Source organism: Prionailurus bengalensis, chromosome A1 (assembly GCF_016509475.1).
Source record: "Prionailurus bengalensis isolate Pbe53 chromosome A1, Fcat_Pben_1.1_paternal_pri, whole genome shotgun sequence".
NCBI classification, from domain to species: Eukaryota; Metazoa; Chordata; class Mammalia; order Carnivora; family Felidae; genus Prionailurus; species Prionailurus bengalensis.
The window spans coordinates 67,884,619-67,907,009 of record NC_057343.1 but is presented as its reverse complement, the minus strand read 5'-3'; the positions used below and the strand labels follow the sequence as shown (position 1 = coordinate 67,907,009).

General features: G+C 38.4%; 1 protein-coding gene across 1 annotated transcript in view; it reads right to left on the bottom strand.

Moving 5' to 3' along the window:
• DNAJC3 (DnaJ heat shock protein family (Hsp40) member C3) overlaps positions 1-22,391 on the bottom strand; it is a 92,954-nt gene that overhangs the window by 49,466 nt on the left and 21,097 nt on the right. The window contains exons 3-4 of the mRNA XM_043581798.1: positions 13,051-13,175; positions 10,810-10,884 (exon numbers count right to left, since the gene is read on the bottom strand). Of these exons, the coding sequence (XP_043437733.1) occupies positions 10,810-10,884; positions 13,051-13,175 (200 nt within the window). The remainder of the gene's footprint in view (positions 1-10,809; positions 10,885-13,050; positions 13,176-22,391) is intronic.

Here is a 22,391-nt window from a genome sequence, read left to right as displayed (position 1 = left end):
TCATATTCGCCAGATTATTTCTTACCCTAGTACAATCTCCCCAAAGGCTGAGACTAGTTTTCTTCATCAGCAATTCTCTAACACCTACCATTCTGCCTTGCAAATAATATGCACTCAAATGCTCACTGACCTAACAAATGACCACATGCACTGGCTACAGCAGGAGTCACTGATGGCTCCAAGACAAACTAAACCACGTAAAGTACTGATCAGGATTAGGATAGCTGGTATGGACCTGACATGATGCTCATTTACAGGACAGCCTCCAACAGTAGAGTAACCTGTACACCTAACAAAGAACGAGTTTCTCACTGTAGCCCAAAAAGAGATTAAGTATATTCAAATTTCTGTTCCGTTATGTAAAATGTAGTTGAATACATCTACCTGGTTGTATACAGCACTTTACTAGTATGATTAAATCTTTACTGTATGTAACAGGCTCGTAAATGCTCCTAAATACCACAAAAAGTCCATTTAACTAAAAAATATATAAAGCAAACAAGTTATTATGGATCATCTATATTCACAAATCTTTAAAAATTAATAAGGATTCTTTAATTGCTAAAAATAAAATGCAGTCATAACACAAAATTTATCTTTTCAACGTTTATTTATTTTTGGGACAGAGAGAGATAGAGCATGAATGGGGGAGGGGCAGAGAGACAGGGAGACAGAATCGGAAACAGGCTCCAGGCTCTGAGCCATCAGCCCAGAGCCCAATGCGGGGCTTGAACTCACGGACCGCGAGATCGTGACCTGGCTGAAGTCGGATGCTTAACTGACTGCGCCACCCAGGCGCCCCCAAAATTTATCTTTTCAAATGAGACCCAGAAATCATCTACTTTATGGTACCAAACTTTAAAGATAGGATGTCATCTATACAATTTCTATGCTTTGCAATGAGGAAAACAAGGTGCTCAGAAGGGAAGAACTTCTCAAAATCACCTTTCTTTCAAGAAGTACCAATGTTATCAGTTTCTTGCTTATCTTTCCAGAGGTTTTTGTCTGTATATAAGCAAATACATGTTTTCTCACACTTCTTAACGCGAATAACAACAAATGTTCTGTACCATGTGAAACACATACAGGTTTGAGTCCTGTGCCCATATTCGACAGGAATAGCCCTCAGAGCATGCATACAATTACTAATGACAGCAGAGAGCAACAGTACAGTGCATAAGAATGCAGGTTCTAGAATTTTCTAACCTACTTGCTTGCTACTGGTGTAATCTTGGGCAAGTCACCAAACTTCTCTGAACCTCTATTTGCTCAGCTGAAAATGAGACTACCAGTATGCCAGACCACAGAGGCAGAATAGCGATTAAGTGAAATAATCCATCCAAGTCCTTAGCAATACGCCCCGTGCATGCTGAGTGCTGTACAAACCATGGCTGAAGTACAAAAGTAGATCTAAAACCCAACGCTCCTTCCTGCCTCTTGTTCCAAAACTTGTCTTCTTTCTTCAGAATTTGTTTTATACAACTTTAAAACAGAAAAAAAACTATAAATTTTAACCAATTGCCACTTATACCAGTTTAGCACACAAAAGTTTTCTGTAATCAGAAATAGCATTTACACACAATTTTTATTTTGCCCTTTAATTGACTTTATTTTGTAATGTAGGTCTATAAATCAATAGCAAACATAAATAATTCTTGTTCATGAATATTATTCTATCATACTGACACAATATTCTCTAATAGTTTCCAAAACAAATAGAACTCCAATAAGTATCTTTGGGCAAAATGTTTTTCTTTCATAATACTTACCGCCAGATTTTTCTGTAAAAGTTCTATTTATACTTGCAATGTCAACAGTATTATATAACTGGAAACATTTCCTTAAAGTCTCATCAAGGTTGGGCTGTATGTTATCTATTTTTGCTAAACATAAGAGATAGTGGTCCTGTGAATAGTTCTAATGTTCATCTTTACATTTAGAAAGACTGGACACTGTAGACACTGGGTTTGGGTTTATATCTCGTGTTGTCCATCTGATAACATTCTTTTATCATTTTCCCAGTAGAATCAAGGTTCCAAATGCTTAAAATTTAATCATTTATATACATATGTTAACTGATAAGTTCTTCTCAATATTCTCATTTCATGATGCTCTAACACCTACACCCTTGGGACACTGTAATTACTGTTCAGACAAAAGATACACATGTCAGATTTTCTAATTATTAATCTGAATCTTAAGTCCAGTTATTTCCAATTTATTCCAAGTGAAACATAAAATAACTGTAAAATAATAAATTCTGTACTTGTATCTTCCTCTAAACCCAATCCAATCTAATTATTATTACACACAACAAAATTGTTATTACATATTAAACATAGCTTTTGCAGTGTTAAGATTTAACTTGGCCTCCCATCTGTATTCCCATGGGGAACTGAGGTGGCTCTGTTGGTTAAGTGTCTGACTCTTGATCTTGGCTCAGGTCAGGATCGCATGGTTCGTGGGTTCAAGCCCTGCGTCAGGCTCCACGCTGACAGTGTGGAGCTTGCTTGGGATTCTCTCTCTCCCTCTCTCTCTGCCCCTCCCTGCTCACTCTCTCTCTCTAAATAAGTAAATAAACATTAAAAAAATTTTTTTTAATTTCTTCTACAAATTTAAATATGTGAACACTTTCCTGAAGAAAAAAAAAATCACAAAGATTATTCAATATGAAAAATGAAATTAAAAACACAGTACCAGGGGCACCTGGGTGGCTCAGTCGGTTGAGCGTCCGACTTCAGCTCAGGTCATGACCTCACGGTTCGTGGGTTTGAGCCCCGCATTGGGCTCTGTGCTGACAGCTCAGAGCCTGGAGCCTGCTTCTGATTCTGTGTCTCACTCTCTCTCTCTGCCCCTCCCCTGCTCACACTGTCTCTGTCTCTCAAAAATAAATAAATGTAAAAAACATTTTAAAAAAACAAAAAAACACAGTACCATTTTAAATCATCCCTCCCACACCCAAAAAAGAACTCGGGTATATACATTTAACAAAATATGTACAGGATCTGTACATTGCAAGTTACAAAACACTGATAAAAGAAATCAAAGACCTAAACAAATGGGGAGGCATATTATGTTCATGGATTGGAAGACTCAACATAGTAAGTATTTCATTTCTCCCCAAACTGACATTTAAGCTTATTGCAATTCCTTTCTTATCAAAATATCAGCAAGGCTTTTTGTAGACATAGAGAAGTTTATTCTAAATTTACATAAAAGGGTAAAGGCCAGGGAACAGCTAAAACGATACTGACAGAGAAGAATAAAGTGAGAAGGAATCATTCCACTCCCTAGTAAGACTCCTTATAGAGCTAAAACACCAACAGAGTACAGGAATGGCAGAGGGATAGACACACAGAAAACAGAAGAGAGAACCCAGAAATACACCCACCCAAGTACAGCAAACGTCTTGTTTTTAAAGGTGTGAAAGCACTTCAGTGAAGGACAGAAAGCCTTTTCAAAATATGGTGCTGGAACAATGGCATATCCAAAGGCAAAACAAATCAACCTCAACCTAAACTTCACACATTACACAAACATTAAGTCAAAATAGAACACAGACTTAAATGTAAAACATAAGACCATAAAACTTTAAAAAAAAATAACATAGGAGAAAACGTTCGGAACATAAGGCTTGGAGAACAGTTCTTCAACAGGACACCAAAAACAGTGTATGCAGAAGAAAAAGCAAAATGGATAAATTGAATGTCATCAAAATTAAAAACATCTTCTCTCTGAAACACCCTGTGAATAGTAAAAGACAAACTATGGACTGGGAGAACATATTTGCCAACCACATATGCGATAAAGTATTGAAAATACATAAAGAGGGGCACCTGGGTGGCTCAGTCAGTTAAGCATCTGACTCTTGATCTTGGCTCAGGTCATGATTTCATGGTTCATGTGACCAAGCTCCCAGTCAGCCTCTGTGCTCACTGCGTGGAGCCTGCTTGGGATTCTCTCTCCCTCTCCCTCCCTCTCTCTCTCTCTGCCCCTCCCCTGCTAGCAGGCACACCCATGTGCTCTCTGAAAATAAGTAAATTTTAAAAAGAAAAAAGCAGTGACAAAACCACATACTGGCAAAGATGCAGAGGAACAAAAAATGGCACAGTCACTCTGAAAAGCAGTTTGGTGGTTCCTTATAAAACTAAACAGGCAATTATGACACAACCCAGAAACTGCACTTCTAGGCATTTATCCCAGGAAAATGAAAACTTCTGTTCACACTAAAACCTATACAAGAATATTTGTAGCATTAAAAAAAAAAGTTCATACCAGTTTTATTCATAATAGTGAAAAAGTGGAAACAACCCAAATGTCCATTAATTGATGAATGAGTGTCACACACATACCATGGACTACTTAGCAATTAAAAGGAACTAAGTGATACATGCAACAATCTGAATGAATCTCCAGGGAATTATATGGAGTAAAAAAAAGTCAATGCCAAAAGGTTATATAACGTTTGTCCATGTATAATGTTTGAAATGTCAAAATTAAAGAAATGAGTAACAAATTAGTGGTTGCCGAAAGTGGATGAGGGGCCAAAACAGTATGTGAGGGAAGTGGGTGTGCTTATAAGAGGGCAACAGGAAGGATCCTTGTGGCAACAGAAGTGCTCAGTATGTTAACTGTGGTGTAAATAAAACGTGTATCAAATTAAACACACACGCAGACACGGACACTAGGCCTGGGTGGCTCAGTCTTGAGCATCTGATTCTTGGTTTTGGCTCAGGTCATAATCTCACAATTCGTGGGATGGAGCCCCACATCTGGCTCTGCACTGACAGTGAGGAGCCTGTTTGGAATTCTCTGTCTCCCTCTCTCTCTGCCCCTCCCCCGATCGCTGTCTCTTGCAAAATAAATACACAAACATTAAAAAACAAAACAAAACAGGGGCGCCTGGGTGGCGCAGTTGGTTAAGCGTCCAACTTCAGCCAGGTCACGATCTCGCGGTCCGTGAGTTCGAGCCCCGGCGTCGGGCTCTGGGCTGATGGCTCAGAGCCTGGAGCCTGTTTCCGATTCTGTGTCTCCCTCTCTCTCTGCCCCTCCCCCATTCATGCTCTGTCTCTCTCTGTCCCAAAAATAAATAAACGTTGAAAAAAAAAATTTAAAAAAAAAAAAAAAAAACAACAAATGAACATTACTACTAAAACTGAGAAAATCTGAATAGACAGATTGTATCAATGTCAATATCTTTTTTGTAATATTGTACTATAGTTTTACAAGATGTTATCATTGGGGGACAGTAGGTATTGGGTAAAGGGTACACAGGATCTCTCTGTATTATTAATTACAACTGTATGGGAATCTACAATTATCTCAATCAAATTTCAATTAAAAATAAAAAATCATTCAATTCAGTTGCACAATGTCATGGAAGTATCCTGTAATAATAATAGCAACGGCAATTTTAAGAATGCACTAGCAGAAGTATGACCATCAGAAAACAATCGAAAAGTGGCAATGCTGGCTGGTTCTTTGAAAGAATAAACAAAATTGATAAGCCCCTAGCCAGACTTATAAAAAAGAAAAGAGAGAGGACCCAAATAGATAAAATCATGAATGAAAGAGATCACAACAAACACTACAGAAATACAAACAACTGTACGAGAATACCATGAAAAATTATATGCCAACACACGAGGCAATCTGGAAGAAATGGACAAATTCCTAGAAACTCATGCACTACCAAAACTGAAACAGTAAGAGACAGAAAATTTGAACATACCCATAACCAGCAAAGAAACTGAATCAGTTATCAAAAATCTCCCAACAAACAAATCTCCCAGAGTCCTGGGCCAGATGGCCTCCCAGGGGAATTCTACCAGACATTCATTTTCTTAAATAGTATTCTCTTTTTATTTTATTTTATTTTTTTTTCAACATTTATTTATTTTTGGGACAGAGAGAGACAGAGCATGAACGGGGGAGGGGCAGAGAGAGAGGGAGACACAGAATCGGAAACAGGTTCCAGGCTCTGAGCCATCAGCCCAGAGCCTGACGTGGGGCTCAAACTCACGGGCCGCGAGATCGTGACCTGGCTGAAGTCGGACGCTTAACCGACTGCGCCACCCAGGTGCCCCTATTTTATTTTTTAAGTTTATTTATTTATTTAGAGAGAGAGAGAGCATGCACACGTGAGTTGGGGAGGGGCAGAAAGAGAGAATCCCAAGCAGGCTCCACGCTGTCAGTGCAGAGCTCGACACGGGGCTCAAACCCAAGGACCATGAGATCATGACCTGAGCTGAAACTAAGAGACACTCAACTGCACTATTCACCATGATCAAATGGGATTTATTGCTGGGCTGCAGGGCTGGCTTAGTGTTCGCAAATCAATCAATGCAATACACCACATTAACACAAGAAAGGATAAGAACTATATGATCCTCTCAGGGGCACCTGGGTGGCTCAGTCGGTTGAGGGTCGGACTTTGTCTCAGGTCATGATCTCGCAGTTCGTGAGTTTAAGCCCTGCGTTGGACTCTGTGCTGACAGCTCGGAGCCTGGAGCCTGCTTCCGATTCTGTGTCTCCCTCTCTGCCCCTTCCCCCCTCATGCTCTGTCTCTCTCTGTCTCTCAAAGATGAATAAACATTAAAAAAAAAAAAAAAAAAAAGAACTATAGGATCCTCTCAATAGATGCAGAAAAAGCATTTGACAAAATACAGCATCCTTTCTTGATAAAAACTCTCAAGAAAGTTGGGAGTAGAAGGAACATACCTCAGCATTATAATTGCCATATATGAAAGACTCACAGCCGTAACATCCTCAATGGGGAAAAACTGAGAGCTTTGTCACTAACGTCAGGAACAGGGATTTCCACTCTCACCACTGTGGTTCAACTTAGTATTGGAAGTCCTAGCCTCAGCAATCAGACAACGAAAAGAAATAAAAGGCATACAAGGAAGGAAGGAAGAAGTCAAACTTTCACTCTTCACAGATGACATGATACTCTACGTGGAAAACCCAAAAGACCCCACCAAAAAACTGCTAGAATTGATATATGAATTCAACAAAGTCACAGAATATAAAATCAACATAATGAAACTGGTTGCAGAAAGAGAAATTAAGAAAACAATCCCACTTATGATTGCCCCAAAAACCTTAAGATACCTAGGAATAAACCTAATAACCAAAAAAGTAAGTTCTGTACACTATAGAAAGCTTATGAAAGAAACTGAAGAAGACACAAAGAAATGGAAAAACAGTCCATGCTCACGGATTGAAGAACAAATATTGTTAAAATGTCAACACTACAAAGCAATCTACACGTGCAATGAAATCCCCATCAAAAATAATAGCATTCTTCATAGAGCTAGAACAAATAATCCTAAAATTTGTATGGAACCAGAAAAGACCCTGAATAGCCAAAGTAATGTTGAGAAAGAAAAGCAAAGCTGGAAGCATCACAATCCTGGACTTCAAGCTGTATTCCAAAGCAGTAATCATCAAGACTGTATGGTACTGGCACAAAAACAGACGCAAAGATCATTGGAACAGAATGGAGAACCTAGATATGATATGGACCCACAAATGTATGGCCAATTAATCTTCCACAAAGCAGGAAAGAAAATGGAATGGAAAAGATAGTCTCTTCAAATGGTGCTGGGAAAACTGGACAGCGACATGCAGAAGAAGGAACTTGGACCACTTTCCTATAACATACACAAAAATAAATTCAAAACGGATGGAAGACCTAAATGTGAGTCAGAAAACCATCAAAATCCTATAGGAGAACACAGGCAGCAACCTCTTTGACCTTGGCCACAGTAACCTCTTGCTTGACATGTCTCCAGAGGCAAGGGAAACAAAAGCAAAAATGAACTACTGGGACCTCATGAGGATAAAAACCTTCTGCACTGCAAAGGAAACAGTCAACAAAACTAAAAGGCAACCAACAGAATGGGAAAAGATATTTGCAAATGACATATCAGATAAAGGGTTAGTATCCAAAAACTATGAAGAACTTATCAAACTCAACACCCAAAAACAAATAATCCAGTGAAGTAATGGGCAGAAGACAGGAACAGACACATCGAGATGGCTAACAGACACATGAAAAGATGTTCAACATCACTCATCAGGAAGTTACAAATGTTCAACATCACTCATCATCAGGGAAATACAAATCAAAACCGCACTGAGATACCACCTCACACCAGTCAGAGTGGCTCAAATTAACAACTCAGGAAACAAGAGACGTTGGCAAGAGAGAAAGGGGAACCCTCTTACACTCTTGGTGGGAATGCAGCCACTCTGGAAAACAGAATGGAGACTCCTCAAAAAATTAAACATAGAACTACCCTATTACCCAGCATTTGACTGCTAGGTATTTATCCAAAAGATACAAAAATGCTGATTCAAAGGGGCACATGCACCCCAATGTTTATAGCAGCACTATCAAAAATAGCTAAATTATGGAAAGATCCCAAATGGCTACTGACTGATGAATAGATAAAGAAGAGGGGTGTGTGTGTGTGTGTGTGCGCGCGTGCGCGGCGCAATGGAATATTATTCAGTCATCAAAAAGAAATGAAATCTTGCCATTTGCAACAATGTAGATAGAACTAGAGGGTGTTATGCTATGCAAAATAAGTCAGAGAAAGACATATATGATTTCACTCATGGAATTTAAGAAACACAACAGATGAACATAGGGAAGGAAAAATAAGATAAAAACAGAGGGAGGCAAACCATAAGACTCTTAAATACAGAGAACAAACTGAGGTCTGCTGGAGGGGAGGTGGGTAGGGGAATGGGCTAAAAGGATGACGGGCATTAAGGAGAGCACTTGTTAGGATGAGCACTGGGTGTCATATGTAAGTGGGTTCTACTCCTGAAATCAATAGTACACTGTATGTTAACTTACTTGAAGTTAAATAAATAAATTTTTAAAAATAAATAAAAGTGGAAAGTCCCCCTTTTGTTTCTGTAAGGTTTGGGAGGGTTTTTTTGTTTGTTTGTTTTTGAGAGAGAGAGCAAATGCAGGGGAGGGCAAAGGGAGGGGGGTGGGAGGGAGAAAGGGATGGGAGGAGGGAGAGGAGAGGAAAGAGAGGAAAGAGAGGAAAGAAGAGAGAGAGGAGAGAGGGGGAGAGGGAGGGGAGAAGGAGGGGGAAGGGGAGGGAGAGAGACAATATCTTAAGCAGGCTCCATGCTCAATGTGGAAACTGACACAGGGCTCAATCCCACAACCCTGGAATCATGACCTGAGCTGAAATCAAGAGTTGGATGTTCAACTGACAGAACCACTCAGCCACCCCTCTGTGAGGTTTTAATATTGATCACAGAAAAGACATTAACTGAAGACATACCCAAAATTCAAAGAACTCACTTTTCCAGAAGGATATATCCAATGCCCAGTAAGGATTAATTTTTGCTAAAGCTTTCTTCTAAATTGTGTTATTCCTAAAAGGCTACTCTAATGTTGTGATTGAGAAACAATTCTACATAATAGATTTAGGCATTTGTTAAAAAGAAGGAAACTCATTCTTATGTTTTATCATTCATCCATCCATTCAACAAATTTCTCACAACACTTGCTATGTATAAGAACGAGGCTGGGGACTCAGATGCCATCACATCCCACGACCTATCCTTCAGCCTGTTCTCAAGCACCTTCCCAAGTAGTAAGGAAAATTAAATAAACATAAAAGGACATCCAGTTTTACTGAGACCAGGAGACAGCTGCTGATTAGATTTTAATACAATTAAGTCTAATGTTTAATTTCTCTGCATATGACTGAGTACTGTGAAAACACTGAGGTTATGAAATACTAAGGGTATAAAATACTGAGGTTATGAAAATATTAGAAATTTCAGTTTTATTTTCATAGCGGTTATCATCTAGTAGCTAAGTATTTTTATAAACTACAAAAATGCAAATAATGAACAATGGGGTTTTATACAGTTGACCTTTGAACAACACAGGGTTAGGGGCACCGATGCCACCCACCCCACGCAGTCAAATCCTCATAAAACTTCTGACTCCCCCAAAACTACTAGTAGTCTACTGTTAACCAGAAGCCTTAACAATAACATAGTCAATTAACACATACTCTGTATGTTATACGTATTATATACTGTATTTTTACAATAAAGTAAGCTAGAGAAAAGAAAACGTTATTAAGAATATCATAAGGAAGGGAAAACGCATTAACAGTACTTATACAGCCCACATAAAAGTGGACCCATGCAGTTCGAATCCATTTTGTTCAAGGGTCAACTGTATATATGCCCTTTCTAGGCCACTTCAGAAACAAATCCAGATGGAACAAAAATGCAGGTCTTAAAATAAGCTTCATGAGGGCATAAAGACTTTGGCTGTCTCTCCAACAAATCATTTTTCAATTATAGGTAATCTATAACATCCCCCAATGAATTCAAAACACTACACTTTGTAGAGTAGCCATACAGGAAATTACAAAACTCCCTTTTAAGAATGTCTCCTTATTCCTTCAAATCAAATGAAGTGTTTCCCAGAGGTATCTAGAGGAGTTTTAGAATAGTTCAGTTGATATCTCTAGATCCTCATGGAAAACAAAGCAGAACACGTGAGCTATATAAACTGAATTAAAATTATATATTAATTCCATATACTTTATCTTCCAACTCTTAAAGTGATTCTTTCATGTCAGCCACTATGTATTAATACAGAAACTGTGATTTTTAAATATACAAATCAAATGATTTTCCCTTTTAGCTACAAAGTTATTACTAAATGTCTTACTATATAAAAAAATAAGTCCAACATGTTCACTCATCTTCATAGAGTACAACATCTTCATAAAGCCAAATACAAGCTGAACTTACCACTTTTTTAAAATCATCTTCTGCTTCATCAAGTTTTCCTTGTTTGAGTAATAAGTGACCTCTCTGTAATCTTGCCTAGAAAAAAGAAAGGGCGTTCTGAGAACCACGCATTACCAAATTTTCTTTAAACACAAAGAATGAAACCAAATACACTAATGAACTATTAACGAAATATTTATTTTTCCAATGCCCATTTGACTTGGCACTCTTGAGAACAATTCCTGGAACCAATGAATGTGTATAATTTTTAAGCATTAAGTATGCTTCTTTAAAAATACTTTTTGTGCTATATCCCCCAAAATTGAAAATATGTATCCACACAAATCTTGTACATGGATGTTCAAATCAATAGCTAAAAAGTAGAAATCACCCAAATTCCTATCAACTAATAAATCAATAAGCAAATGTGACATACACACACACACACACACACACACACACACACACACACACACAATGGAATATTGCTATTGTTATTCAGCATTAAAAGGAATGAAGTACTGACACGTGCTACAACATGGGTGAACCGTGAAAACAATATGCTAAGTGAAAGAAGTCAGACACAAAAGGACAAATACTGAATGATTTCATTTATATGAAATGTCTAAATAGGCAAGCCCACACAGACAGAAAGAAAAGTGGTTGCCAGAGTCCAGGGCATAAATGGGGAGGGACTGCTAATGGGTACTCGATTTCTTTTGGGGGTGATAAAAATGTTCTGGAACTAGACAGTGGTGATGCCTGCACAACCTTGTGAATACACTAAAACACCACTGAATTATACACTTTAAAAAAGGATGAATTTGATGATATGTGAATTTTATCTCAATTTTTTTTTTTTTTTTGGCCATCGTAATAACTTTTTTGTCACCACAAAAAAAAAGCTGTGTAATTTGGGACTTTACCAATCAAAGTTCTAGATATAATTTTGTTTTTATTAACTTTGGAAATATTCACTCTACTACAACCGAATAACACCTCTTCCCTTTTCCCATGCATCATTTTTCCCCCTCCATCTCTGATATTCCTCTTCTCATGTGCATGATCCCATCTCTTCCAAGAATACCAACTCTCTGATGACCAATGTGACCATAAGACAGAAACCACACTGACATTCCACTAAAACTTAACACATTACTGGGGCGCCTGGGTGGCTCGGTCGGTTGAGTGTCCGACTTCAGCTCAGGTCATGATCTCGTGGTCGATGGGTTCGAGCCCCGCATCTGGCTCTGTGCTGACAGCCCAGAGCCTGGAACCTGCTTCGGATTCTGTGTCTCCCTCTCTCTCTGCCCCTCCCTCACTCACACTCTGTCTTTCTCTGTCTCAAAAATAAATAAACATTAAAAACAAAAATTAAAAAAAAAACTTAACACATTACTTTGACAGTACAAAAAATTTCCCTGATCCTCTGTTAAGCGCATCAACACACATAAAAAGGAAAACAAAGCCACTTTAACTAATAATACTAGGAAAATGAACTACTCAACTTTTGTGAAAGGTTGTGCTCAGTTAGCTAGGTAAAGTAACAGATTAAAAGAAAGTCTGACACTTGGCAATTCTGTCCTAAAATAATAGTAATATTTCAAACCAAACATTCACCCATATCTAATCAGTTATCCCAAGTCCTTTTTAGATTATGGCAGGATATAAACAGTAAACGGGCTACCAAATTAATTTTGAAAGCATCTAACTTATCCCATTATTTTAAGCCATTACACTAAATGCCAAACATCAGGATATCCCATTAGACTGTAAATTCCTCCATTTCTGAAGCTTGTGTGTTGGTTGCAGGGGAGGATGCCATCTAATTCAGAACTGTGTCCTTACTACAAACCACTATGTAAGTGACCTATCTCCTTTTCTTTATCTTTCCTATGACAGCCTTAATTGGAACTACTGTCAGTCACTTGACAGCCTGTTAATTCAATAGCCTCTTGATCAACTGGTTACTCAGCCTCACATCTTGCCCTACACTCCCCCCAAAAACAGAGGTCTTTCTAAGCCACAAGGATGATGTCACTGCCAAGCTTCTAAAATTAACCAAATTTACCCACTGTTCCTTTTTCACACAGATCTTTGATTCCAGGGACTTTGGATTGTTCTTACGGCCCAGTCTACTACACCACAGCAGCTTCCTATGCTCCCCAGCTATGCCTAACAGGTCGATCCTCACCTTTAAAAACAAATTACCTCTTCCAAATTTCCTTAAGTTGTCTTTAAAGAAAGTTTAGATGCACTTACTGCAGTAAAATCCATCTTCAGTTCAATCACCTTAGTTAAATCAGGAAGTGCTGCTTTTGATTTGCCCATAGCTAAAAAGACAGTAGCTCTCCGATAGTAAGCAATATAGTTATCTGGGTCACCATCTGAAAATTAAAATAATAAATATTAGCTCTTGGTAATTTCCTTAAAAACACAAATCACCTGAACCATACTAGAGTTTGCAATTCCCTTAAGGCATTTAAGAGTCTTTCCATCAATAATGGGTCCAGTTGACTAGCAAGATCACTCCAAATAAATCCAGAACAGGATTGGCAAACTGTAGTCTCTGAGCCAAATCCAACCCACAGGCTTCAAGAATATCTTTTACATTTTTAAAGAGTTGTCAAAAAATAAAAATAAAAATAAATGCACTGTCTGGAACAGACTGTATGGCTGAAAAGCTTAAATATTCATCATCTGGCTCTTTAGAGGAAATGTTTGCCAACCTCTGATCTAAAATATTAACTATATTCGACTCACAACTTTTATAAGTATGCAATTCAGTCTTTGTCTTTACTGAAATTTCCTTAAGTTAAATACTGATTGAGGAGCACCTGGGTGGCTCAGTCAGTTAAGCATCCGACTTCAGCTCAGGCCATGATCTCATGGTTCGTGAATTCGAGCCCCTGTGTCAGGCTCTGTGTGGACAGCTTAGACCCTGGAACCTACTTTAGATTCTGTGTCTCCCTTTCTCCCTGCCCTCCCCCACTCATGCTCTCTCTCTCTCTCAAAATAAACATTAAAAATTTTTTTTAAAAATACTGATTGAGAATGTGACTATGCTTTATTTAGAGTTAAGAAAATTATAGACTTCCAATTAAACTGACATATTAAATGTACAATCTCTGTTCCCTCACAAATTCCAATTAATATGGCAGTGAAGAAATAAAGATACAAACCTTAGGACAAAGGAGGAGAATGGAAATGAGACAAGACTAAGTTACCAATATTTGAAAGAAGGAAAACAGATGGATGATTAGGTTTTTTAGCTAATTCTACTTTACTCGGTGGAAGTAAACCTTGTGCTGCCAAACAGTCCTTCTAGAAAGCAATTTTGAAATACATATGTGTGTGTGTGTGTGTGTATATAGATATAGATATAGATATAGATATAGATATATAGATATATATCTTGACCAAATCCAGCCACGTGTCTTAAACAAATATTTATTTATGCACAGTTCTATCATTATAAGATTTACAACTAAAACTCTCTGAAAGTTCTACCCCTGAAGGTCTTATCATCTGAAAAACATGACCAATGGCAATCTATGACAGGATGGTTTGTCATCATTCAAAATATGGTTTTGAGCAGTTGTTAATGGCATTAACCTACCTGAACCACTGCTGAGCAAAAGAGGACAGGAGGAGAAAGTAAAGCTATAAAACCATATATGAGAGAAGATATACAAATGGCCAAAAGCACATGAAAAGATGCTTACCATCACTAATCATTAGGGAAAGGTAAATCAAAACCACAGTGAGATACCACTTCCCATCCATTAAGATGGCTATTACAAAAACAAAGGAAGGAAGGAGAGAAAGGGAGTGAGAAAAATGGGGAACAACTGCTTAATGGGTAGAGTTTCAGTTTGGGATGATGAAAAAGCTCTGGAAATGGATGGTGATGCAGGTTGCACAAATATGTGGATGCGCTTAGTGCCACTAACCCAATACACTTAAAAATGGTCAAAACAGGGGCGCCTGGGTGGCGCAGTCGGTTAAGCGTCCGACTTCAGCCAGGTCACGATCTCGCGGTCCGTGAGTTCGAGCCCCGCGTCAGGCTCTGGGCTGATGGCTCAGAGCCTGGAGCCTGTTTCCGATTCTGTGTCTCCCTCTCTCTCTGCCCCTCCCCCGTTCATGCTCTGTCTCTCTCTGTCCCAAAAATAAATAAAAGTTGAAAAAAAAAAATTTAAAAAAAAAAAAAAAAAAATGGTCAAAACAGTAAAATTTTGTAACATACTTTTCATTATACTATTTTATTAGGATCATATTTTTGAAAAGCTATGAAAACTGGGCATTTTAACCATTAAAGAACTATTTTTTCCTCAAATCTGAAACAAAAACCAAAAACAATCCATACATCCCAGCTAAGCATCACTGAAAATTTCTTTCCTGATCAATTTTGCTCAGGAGACCAGGAAAAAAAAAAAGAGCATAGTCAGCCGCCTGTATATAGGGTATTTCCTACAAAATGCTATAATTAGCCTGAGGAAAAAGTAAGATATAGAGTAACTATACTTAAGAGCATAAATGATATATAATATTTTTAGGTTCAGTTTATATTTGATTTAGAATGTACAATAAATTAAAAATATGTGAGTCTGGGCAGCATAACTGGCCTGAACAATGACTTGATACCAGTCACTTTTAAGTGACTGCCTCTGAAAGTAAAAGGAAATTCACCACATGTCAACAGTAGTTATCTGGGCAGAGAGATCAGATTTTCTTCTTTATACCAAACACATTCCAAAATGTTTCATAATAAACATGGAGTGCTTTTATATTCATTAATTTAAAAAAAATTAAGTTTTCCATGACTTATTTACACTAAGCAAAAAATGCTAGAAGTAACATGATTTAAGACCTGGAGTTTACATCACACATGATCATCTTCGTATGTCCAAATCCTACTCAATCTTTGAGGCACAGCTCAAATGACTCATTTGATGACACATGTGAAATATATACCTTCCATTCCCTCAATTTCCATAACATTCTATAATATAGTATACCTCTTACTGTGCCCATAACACTTATCACTCCCTCGGGTATCAATTATTTATACACACACCTCAGTCTAGAGAAAATAAAACTCCTTGAGTGAATTCACTCGAGTGTCTCCATATGACCTGGCCCAAGGTATTCAAATAAAAGGAAATGGAAACAAATTCCTGATCACCACAACAAATGCCAACACTGAGACCTGCCTAGGACAAGCAAGGGGCTAAAGTCAGTACAGACATGGCTTCTTTGGTCTTTCTTTCATTTCCACAGGACACTGTAGTACTCAGCGGGTCCCTGGAGCTAGCCAGCTTTCCCACAGGGTCTCCTCAGCCCTACCATACCCCAGGAGCTCCTCTCTTGCTTCTGGCTTTGATTCCTGGGTCCTTCTCATTGAGAAAGCCCAAGAAACGCTTCATGTGAAGGGCTTCTGTTCTGTTTGCTTTCCCTAGTGCCATCCTGTTGTGGACAAGGAGGAAGCACGCCAACATCAGCCCTGCCACAGACCAAGAGAAACATTTCCCAGCCTCCGGATGAATATGGTCCACTTCCCATGGGTCTTGTTTCCAGAGCCAGGTCTGTAAACCCAGGGAGCAAATGTTTTGTTGTCACACTCTGTCCAGCCCAGAAGAGGTTTTTCTCAGAGGGGACAAAAGAGGAAGGGGGCTAAAGTCTCTGCTGCATTGCCCGCCCTCTGGTCCCTGCAGTCCTCCCAAGTTGGCACAGAGGGTATGACAGACACTACCATCTCTTGCTTTTCAAAGAGCTGCTGCCTAGGGGCGCCTGGGTGGCGCAGTCGGTTAAGCGTCCGACTTCAGCCAGGTCACGATCTCGCGGTCCGTGAGTTCGAGCCCCGGCGTCAGGCTCTGGGCTGACGGCTCGGAGCCTGGAGCCTGGAGCCTGTTTCCGATTCTGTGTCTCCCTCTCTTTCTGCCCCTCCCCCGTTCATGCTCTGTCTCTCTCTGTCCCAAAAATAAATAAACGTTGAAAAAAAAAATTTTTTTTAAAAAAAGAGTTGCTGCTTGTAGATTCTGACCTCACTGGTCCGGGTAAGCTTTCCATTTGGAGTGCTTTCCATCCAGGAGGCAAAGCAAACAAACATCTGGTCACCCAGGTCCCTTTCTCCCTGCCAGCCACCCCACGCAGGGATTCCAGAGAACAGACCTGGCTCTTAAAAAGATGTGCCTCACCAGGATATTCAGATCATTCTCCCATATGAAATCAGCAATGGCATGTTGAAAAACAGATGTCGGTTATTTTGACCTCTGTATCTAGTTCTTTCAAGAAAAAAAAAAAAAAGAATGCTTAATGCTAGCATTGGGCAACTTATCAGAAAGTACCTACACTTCTATTTGGGGAAAAACTGACCATTTCAGTCCATGCAGAAAAACCTCTAATGAGGATTACATATGACACAGCTTTTAAGTATTTGATTACACATATATTAAAAAATGTTTATATACAATAATCTGGAGCACTTTCATTTACTTTATTCTTCAGTTTTTAGGTATTTTTAAGATATGAAATCAGATTAGAGACCCATTTTATAACAATGAACCTACAAAATTGAGTAATCAAATGACAATGGCTCAACATATGAATGAAGAATCAATGTTCTGAGTGCCTGGGTGGCTCAGTCATTAAGTATCTGACTCAGGTTCAGGTCATGATCTCACAGTTCATGAGTTTGAGTCTCACACTGGCCGAGCCCTGCTTCAGGTGAGCACAAACCCTGCTTCAGGAGAGCCCCCGCTTCTCTCTCTCTCTCTCTCTCTCTCTCTCTCTTTCCTCCCCCACCTCCCACTGCCCCTCCTGGGATTTTCTCTCTCTGCCCCTCCTTCACTTTCTCTCTCTCTCAAAATAAATAAATGTGCTCTTTATTTTTTTTCTTTTTTTTTCATGTTTTCAGTGAACACCTTGTTTTGTTTCTTAATATAATTTATTGTCAAGTTAGCTAACATACAGTGCATACAGTGTGCTCTTGGTTTCAGGTATAGATTCCTGTGATCCATTGCTTACATAAAACACCCAGTGCACATCCCAACAAGTCCATCCGCAAAGCCCATCACCCATTTTCCCCTCTCCGCTGCCCCTCTCATCAACCCTCTGTTTGTTCCCTGCATTTAAGAGTGTCTTATGGTTTGCCTCTCTCTGTTTGAAACTATTTTTTCCCCTTCCCTTCCCTTCCCTTCCCCCCATGGTCTTTTGTTAAGTTTCTCAAGTTCCACATATGAGTGAAAACATGAGATCTGTCTCTGACTTATTTCACCCAGCATGATACCCTCCAATTCCATCCACGTTGTTACAAATGGCAGGATTTCATTCTTTCTCATTGCCAAATAGTATTCCACTGTATATATAAACCACATCTTCTTTGTCTATTCATCAGTTAATGGACATTTGGGCTCTTTCTATAATTTGGCTATTGTTGAAAGCGCTCCTATAAACATTAGGGTACATGTGCCCCTATGAATCAGCACTCCTGTATCCTTTGTATAAATTCCTAGTAGTGCTATTGCTGGGTCGTAGGGTAGTTCTATTTTTAATTTTTTAAGGAACCTCCACACTGTTTTCCAGAGGGGCTGTACCAGTTTGCATTCCCAACAACAGTGCAAGAGGGTTCCCATTTCTTCACATCCTCGCCAGCATCTGTTGTTTACGGAGTTGTTAATTTTAGCCACTCTGACTGGTGTGAGGTGGTATCTCAGTGTGGTTTTGATTTGTATTTCCCTGATGAGGAGTGACGTTGAGCATCTTTTCATGTGCCTGTTGGCCATCTGAATGTCTTCTTTAGAGAAGTGTCTATTCATGTCTTCTGCCCATTTCTTACTGGATTATTTGTTTTTTGGGTGTTGAGTTTGGTAAGTTCTTTATAGTTTTTGGATACTAATCCTTTATCTGATATGTCATTTGCAAATATCTTCTTCTATTCTGTCAGTCGCCTTTTAGTTTTGTTGATTATTTCCTTTGCAGTGAAGAAGCTTTTTATCTTGATGAGGTCCCAATAGTTAATTTGTCCTTTTATTTCCCTTGCCTTCAAATCAATGTTCTTAGTTGTATGAGGTCACATGGATGGCAAAACAAAATAGTTTCCCCTAGATCTTCATCTTAAAATACCAACAGTTCCTAGAACTAGTGTCCATTCCTGTATCATTGTGCATGAAGTAGCAACTGAACAAGGATCGGTTTAAAAATTCATGCTTGGGGCGCCTGGGTGGCTCAGTCGGTTGAGCGTCCGACTTCAGCTCAGGTCACGATCTCACGGTCTGTGAGTTCAAGCCCCGCGTCAGGCTCTGGGCTGATGGCTCAGAGCCTGGAGCCTGCTTCTGATTCTGTGTCTCCCTCTCTCTCTGCCCCTCCCCCATTCATGCTCTGTCTCTCTCTGTCTCAAATATAAATAAACATTAAAAAAAAATTAGGGGCGCCTGGGTGGCTCAGTCGGTTGAGCGGCCGACTTCAGCTCAGGTCATGATCTCACGGTCCGTGAGTTCGAGCCCCGCGTCGGGCTCTGTGCTGACAGCTCAGAGCCTGGAGCCTGTTTCAGATTCTGTGTCTCCCTCTCTCTCTGCTCCTCCCCTGTTCATGCTCTGTCTCTCTCTGTCTCAAAAATAAATAAACGTTAAAAAAATAAAATAAAATAAAATAAAATAAAATAAAATAAAATAAAATAAAATAAATTTAAAAAATAAATAAATAAAATTCATGCTTAATTTCTCATAAAACAACATCTGACAACCTTGAAAATAATCATTTATCCTGTTATCCATTCAATACACAATACAGTTCATTATTTAAAATACTTGCAAGCCTACCTATAGAAATACTAGATTTCATGTGAAAACATGCCATTCAAATTGTTATACTCGTTTATTAGAAACTTGAACATGAGAGATGGATTTAAGGTCTAATCTTCAAACTACTATTCAAATATGAAAAGATAAGCTGTAATAAAATGCAACTAATGAAGAAAATACATCAGAAAGCCAATTACAAACGATGTTATAAACAGTGGTAGTGGAAAACAGAAAGACCACACTTGTCTAAATACAGAAAAATGTTATTCTTGCTCCCAGCTAACCCAACTCTATCCCTTCATTTAAACTTTTACTGAGCACCTACCAGAGAGTAAAATAATAATGGCAAAATAGGATACTACCTATCTTTAAGATGTGTGTGTGTGTGTGTGTGTCTCTCTCTCTCTCTCACACATACACACACACACACACACACACACACACACACACATACACACAGAGGAATATTACTCAGCCATAAAAAAAAGAATTAAATCTTGCCATTTGCAACATCATGGATGGACCTAAAAGGTATTATGCTTTATGCTAACTGAAATAAATCAGGAAAAGATAAATACCATACGATTTCATTTATTTTATTTTTAAAGGTTTTAGTTTTAATAAACCTCTACACTCAACATGGGGCTTGAACTCACAACCCCAAGATCAAGAGTCACATGCTCTACCAACTGAGCCAGCTAGGCACCCTCCATACGATTTCACTTATATGTAGAATCTAAAAAACAGCATAAGCAAACAAACAACAGACTCTTAAATATAGAGAGCAAACTGATGACTACTGGATGGGGTGGGGTAGAGAGATGGGTAAAATAGATAAAAAGAATTATTTATTTTATAAAAAAGAGATGAAACACACAGTAGGGGAATATACTCAATAATACTATAATAATGTTGTATGATGACATGACTACACTTATTGTGGTGAGCACTGAATCATGTGTAGTATTGTCAATCACTATGTTGTCCATCCACCTGAAACTAACATTGTATACTAATTATACTTCAATAAAAATAATGACAATGGTAATAACAACAATGAGATTCTACCTATCCTTAAGAAGTTCACCATCTTTTGCATTAGAACATGATGTTTAAAAAGTCATTAAGGTACTTTCTTTCCTTCTGTCTAAATGTGAATAGTAAATGCCCATCCCCATTTCACAAATGAGGTCCAAATGTGATGAGAAAGCACCATCATACGTTTGTGACAAATAAATGTAGGCATAGGTTTTGTTTTTGATTTAGCAAAACTATAAATGTGATACTGACTTTCTTACCAAGCAAATAGAGAAAACTATCATTTCAGACATGCCTACCATTTAATCCACCACATTAGACAGGCATTCCTGCCCAATATAGCTCAGACATTCTGTTAGGTCTATCAAAAAAGTGATTTCAGACCCTAGAATTCATTATTTCCTTAAGACCATGCAGCGGGAATGAGAGTCAGGTCATTTTCACATTGCACTGCAGTTTTCTCTAATGATAAATCTCTAAACAATACTTGTGTCTGACTACTTCATAACATTGAAATGGATGCAACTGTTTTAGAAGACTAATTGGAAAGTGATAATCAACATCCTTCCTTAAATCAGTTTCCAACAAATCAAGAATATTTCCCCATCTTAAATCTTAAAACTCCTGCCAAAAAATATTCATATGCCAGATACAAAAAAACTTCATATCACTGATAGACCCGTACCACTCTGTAGGAACAATGTGACGCTACTGAATTTTAATACATAAACCTTTTATTGTGTTAAAAATGTAATCATAAAACATACCAAGCCCAAGTAATTTTCAAAATGCACCTAGTAATTTTTCAAGAATGAAAATGGAAGGGTGCCACAACCATAAATAATGTCAACTACAGCATTATAATAAGAAATGATCCATTGATACTTACAATGCTGCCAGCCAAATTCTATTACAAACTTTCACATCAATTTCTAATCACAGAAGTTAAATAAAGTACATCACAAAATTTAGAAGCTGGGAAGTGTAACAAATGAATAAACATTTAATGAATTCTTTTACACAGTCAGTTTAAAGCAATGTATTAAACCATGGGTGATATTTCACCACAGAAGATTGGCATATATTTTACAGCAGCCCAGCTCTACCGCCTACAGCAACAAGCACACAATTTGTTAGTCTACAAGTCAGGAGACCCGGACAAATTCACTGTTGGTGAGATGCTCTCCCTAACTCACTGGGCTACCTGAAGCAGCCAGTGTGGCCATGCTAAATGTGAGGTCTGGTAAACCAGACAACTGAAACAGAGGATCTAACGTTCTTTTCTGATAAACACACTTTTAATAGGAGGGTCAGTAGGCCATGACACCACCACCCCCCTCACCATCTCCTGTATACTGCCATCATATACAATTTAATCTTTGTTTTCTACAGTTGGCTATAATCTGTGTTTGACACAAACTAAGATGATGAATGTCCCAAACTACACAGGTCTTTCTGAGAAATTAAGACATGTGAACATTCTGAGAATTGTTGTAAGTCGCCAAATCATGACAAACAAAAGGGCACATAGCTCTACAGCTCTCTGAACTCTGAATGCACTAGCACTGCTTCACTTTCTCCCTTCGTCGAATTTCACAAATAAATTATCAGTTCTTAGCTTTACTAACTGACATCTGACAATGAATATAGTATTTTATTGGGTACTTTTGGGGAAGAACCATCTCAAGAGTTCAAGTACAGCAGTGAAGCTAAAGAAAAGCAAGAAGTCATTTTATTTTTTTTTTTTTTTTTTTTTTTTTTTCC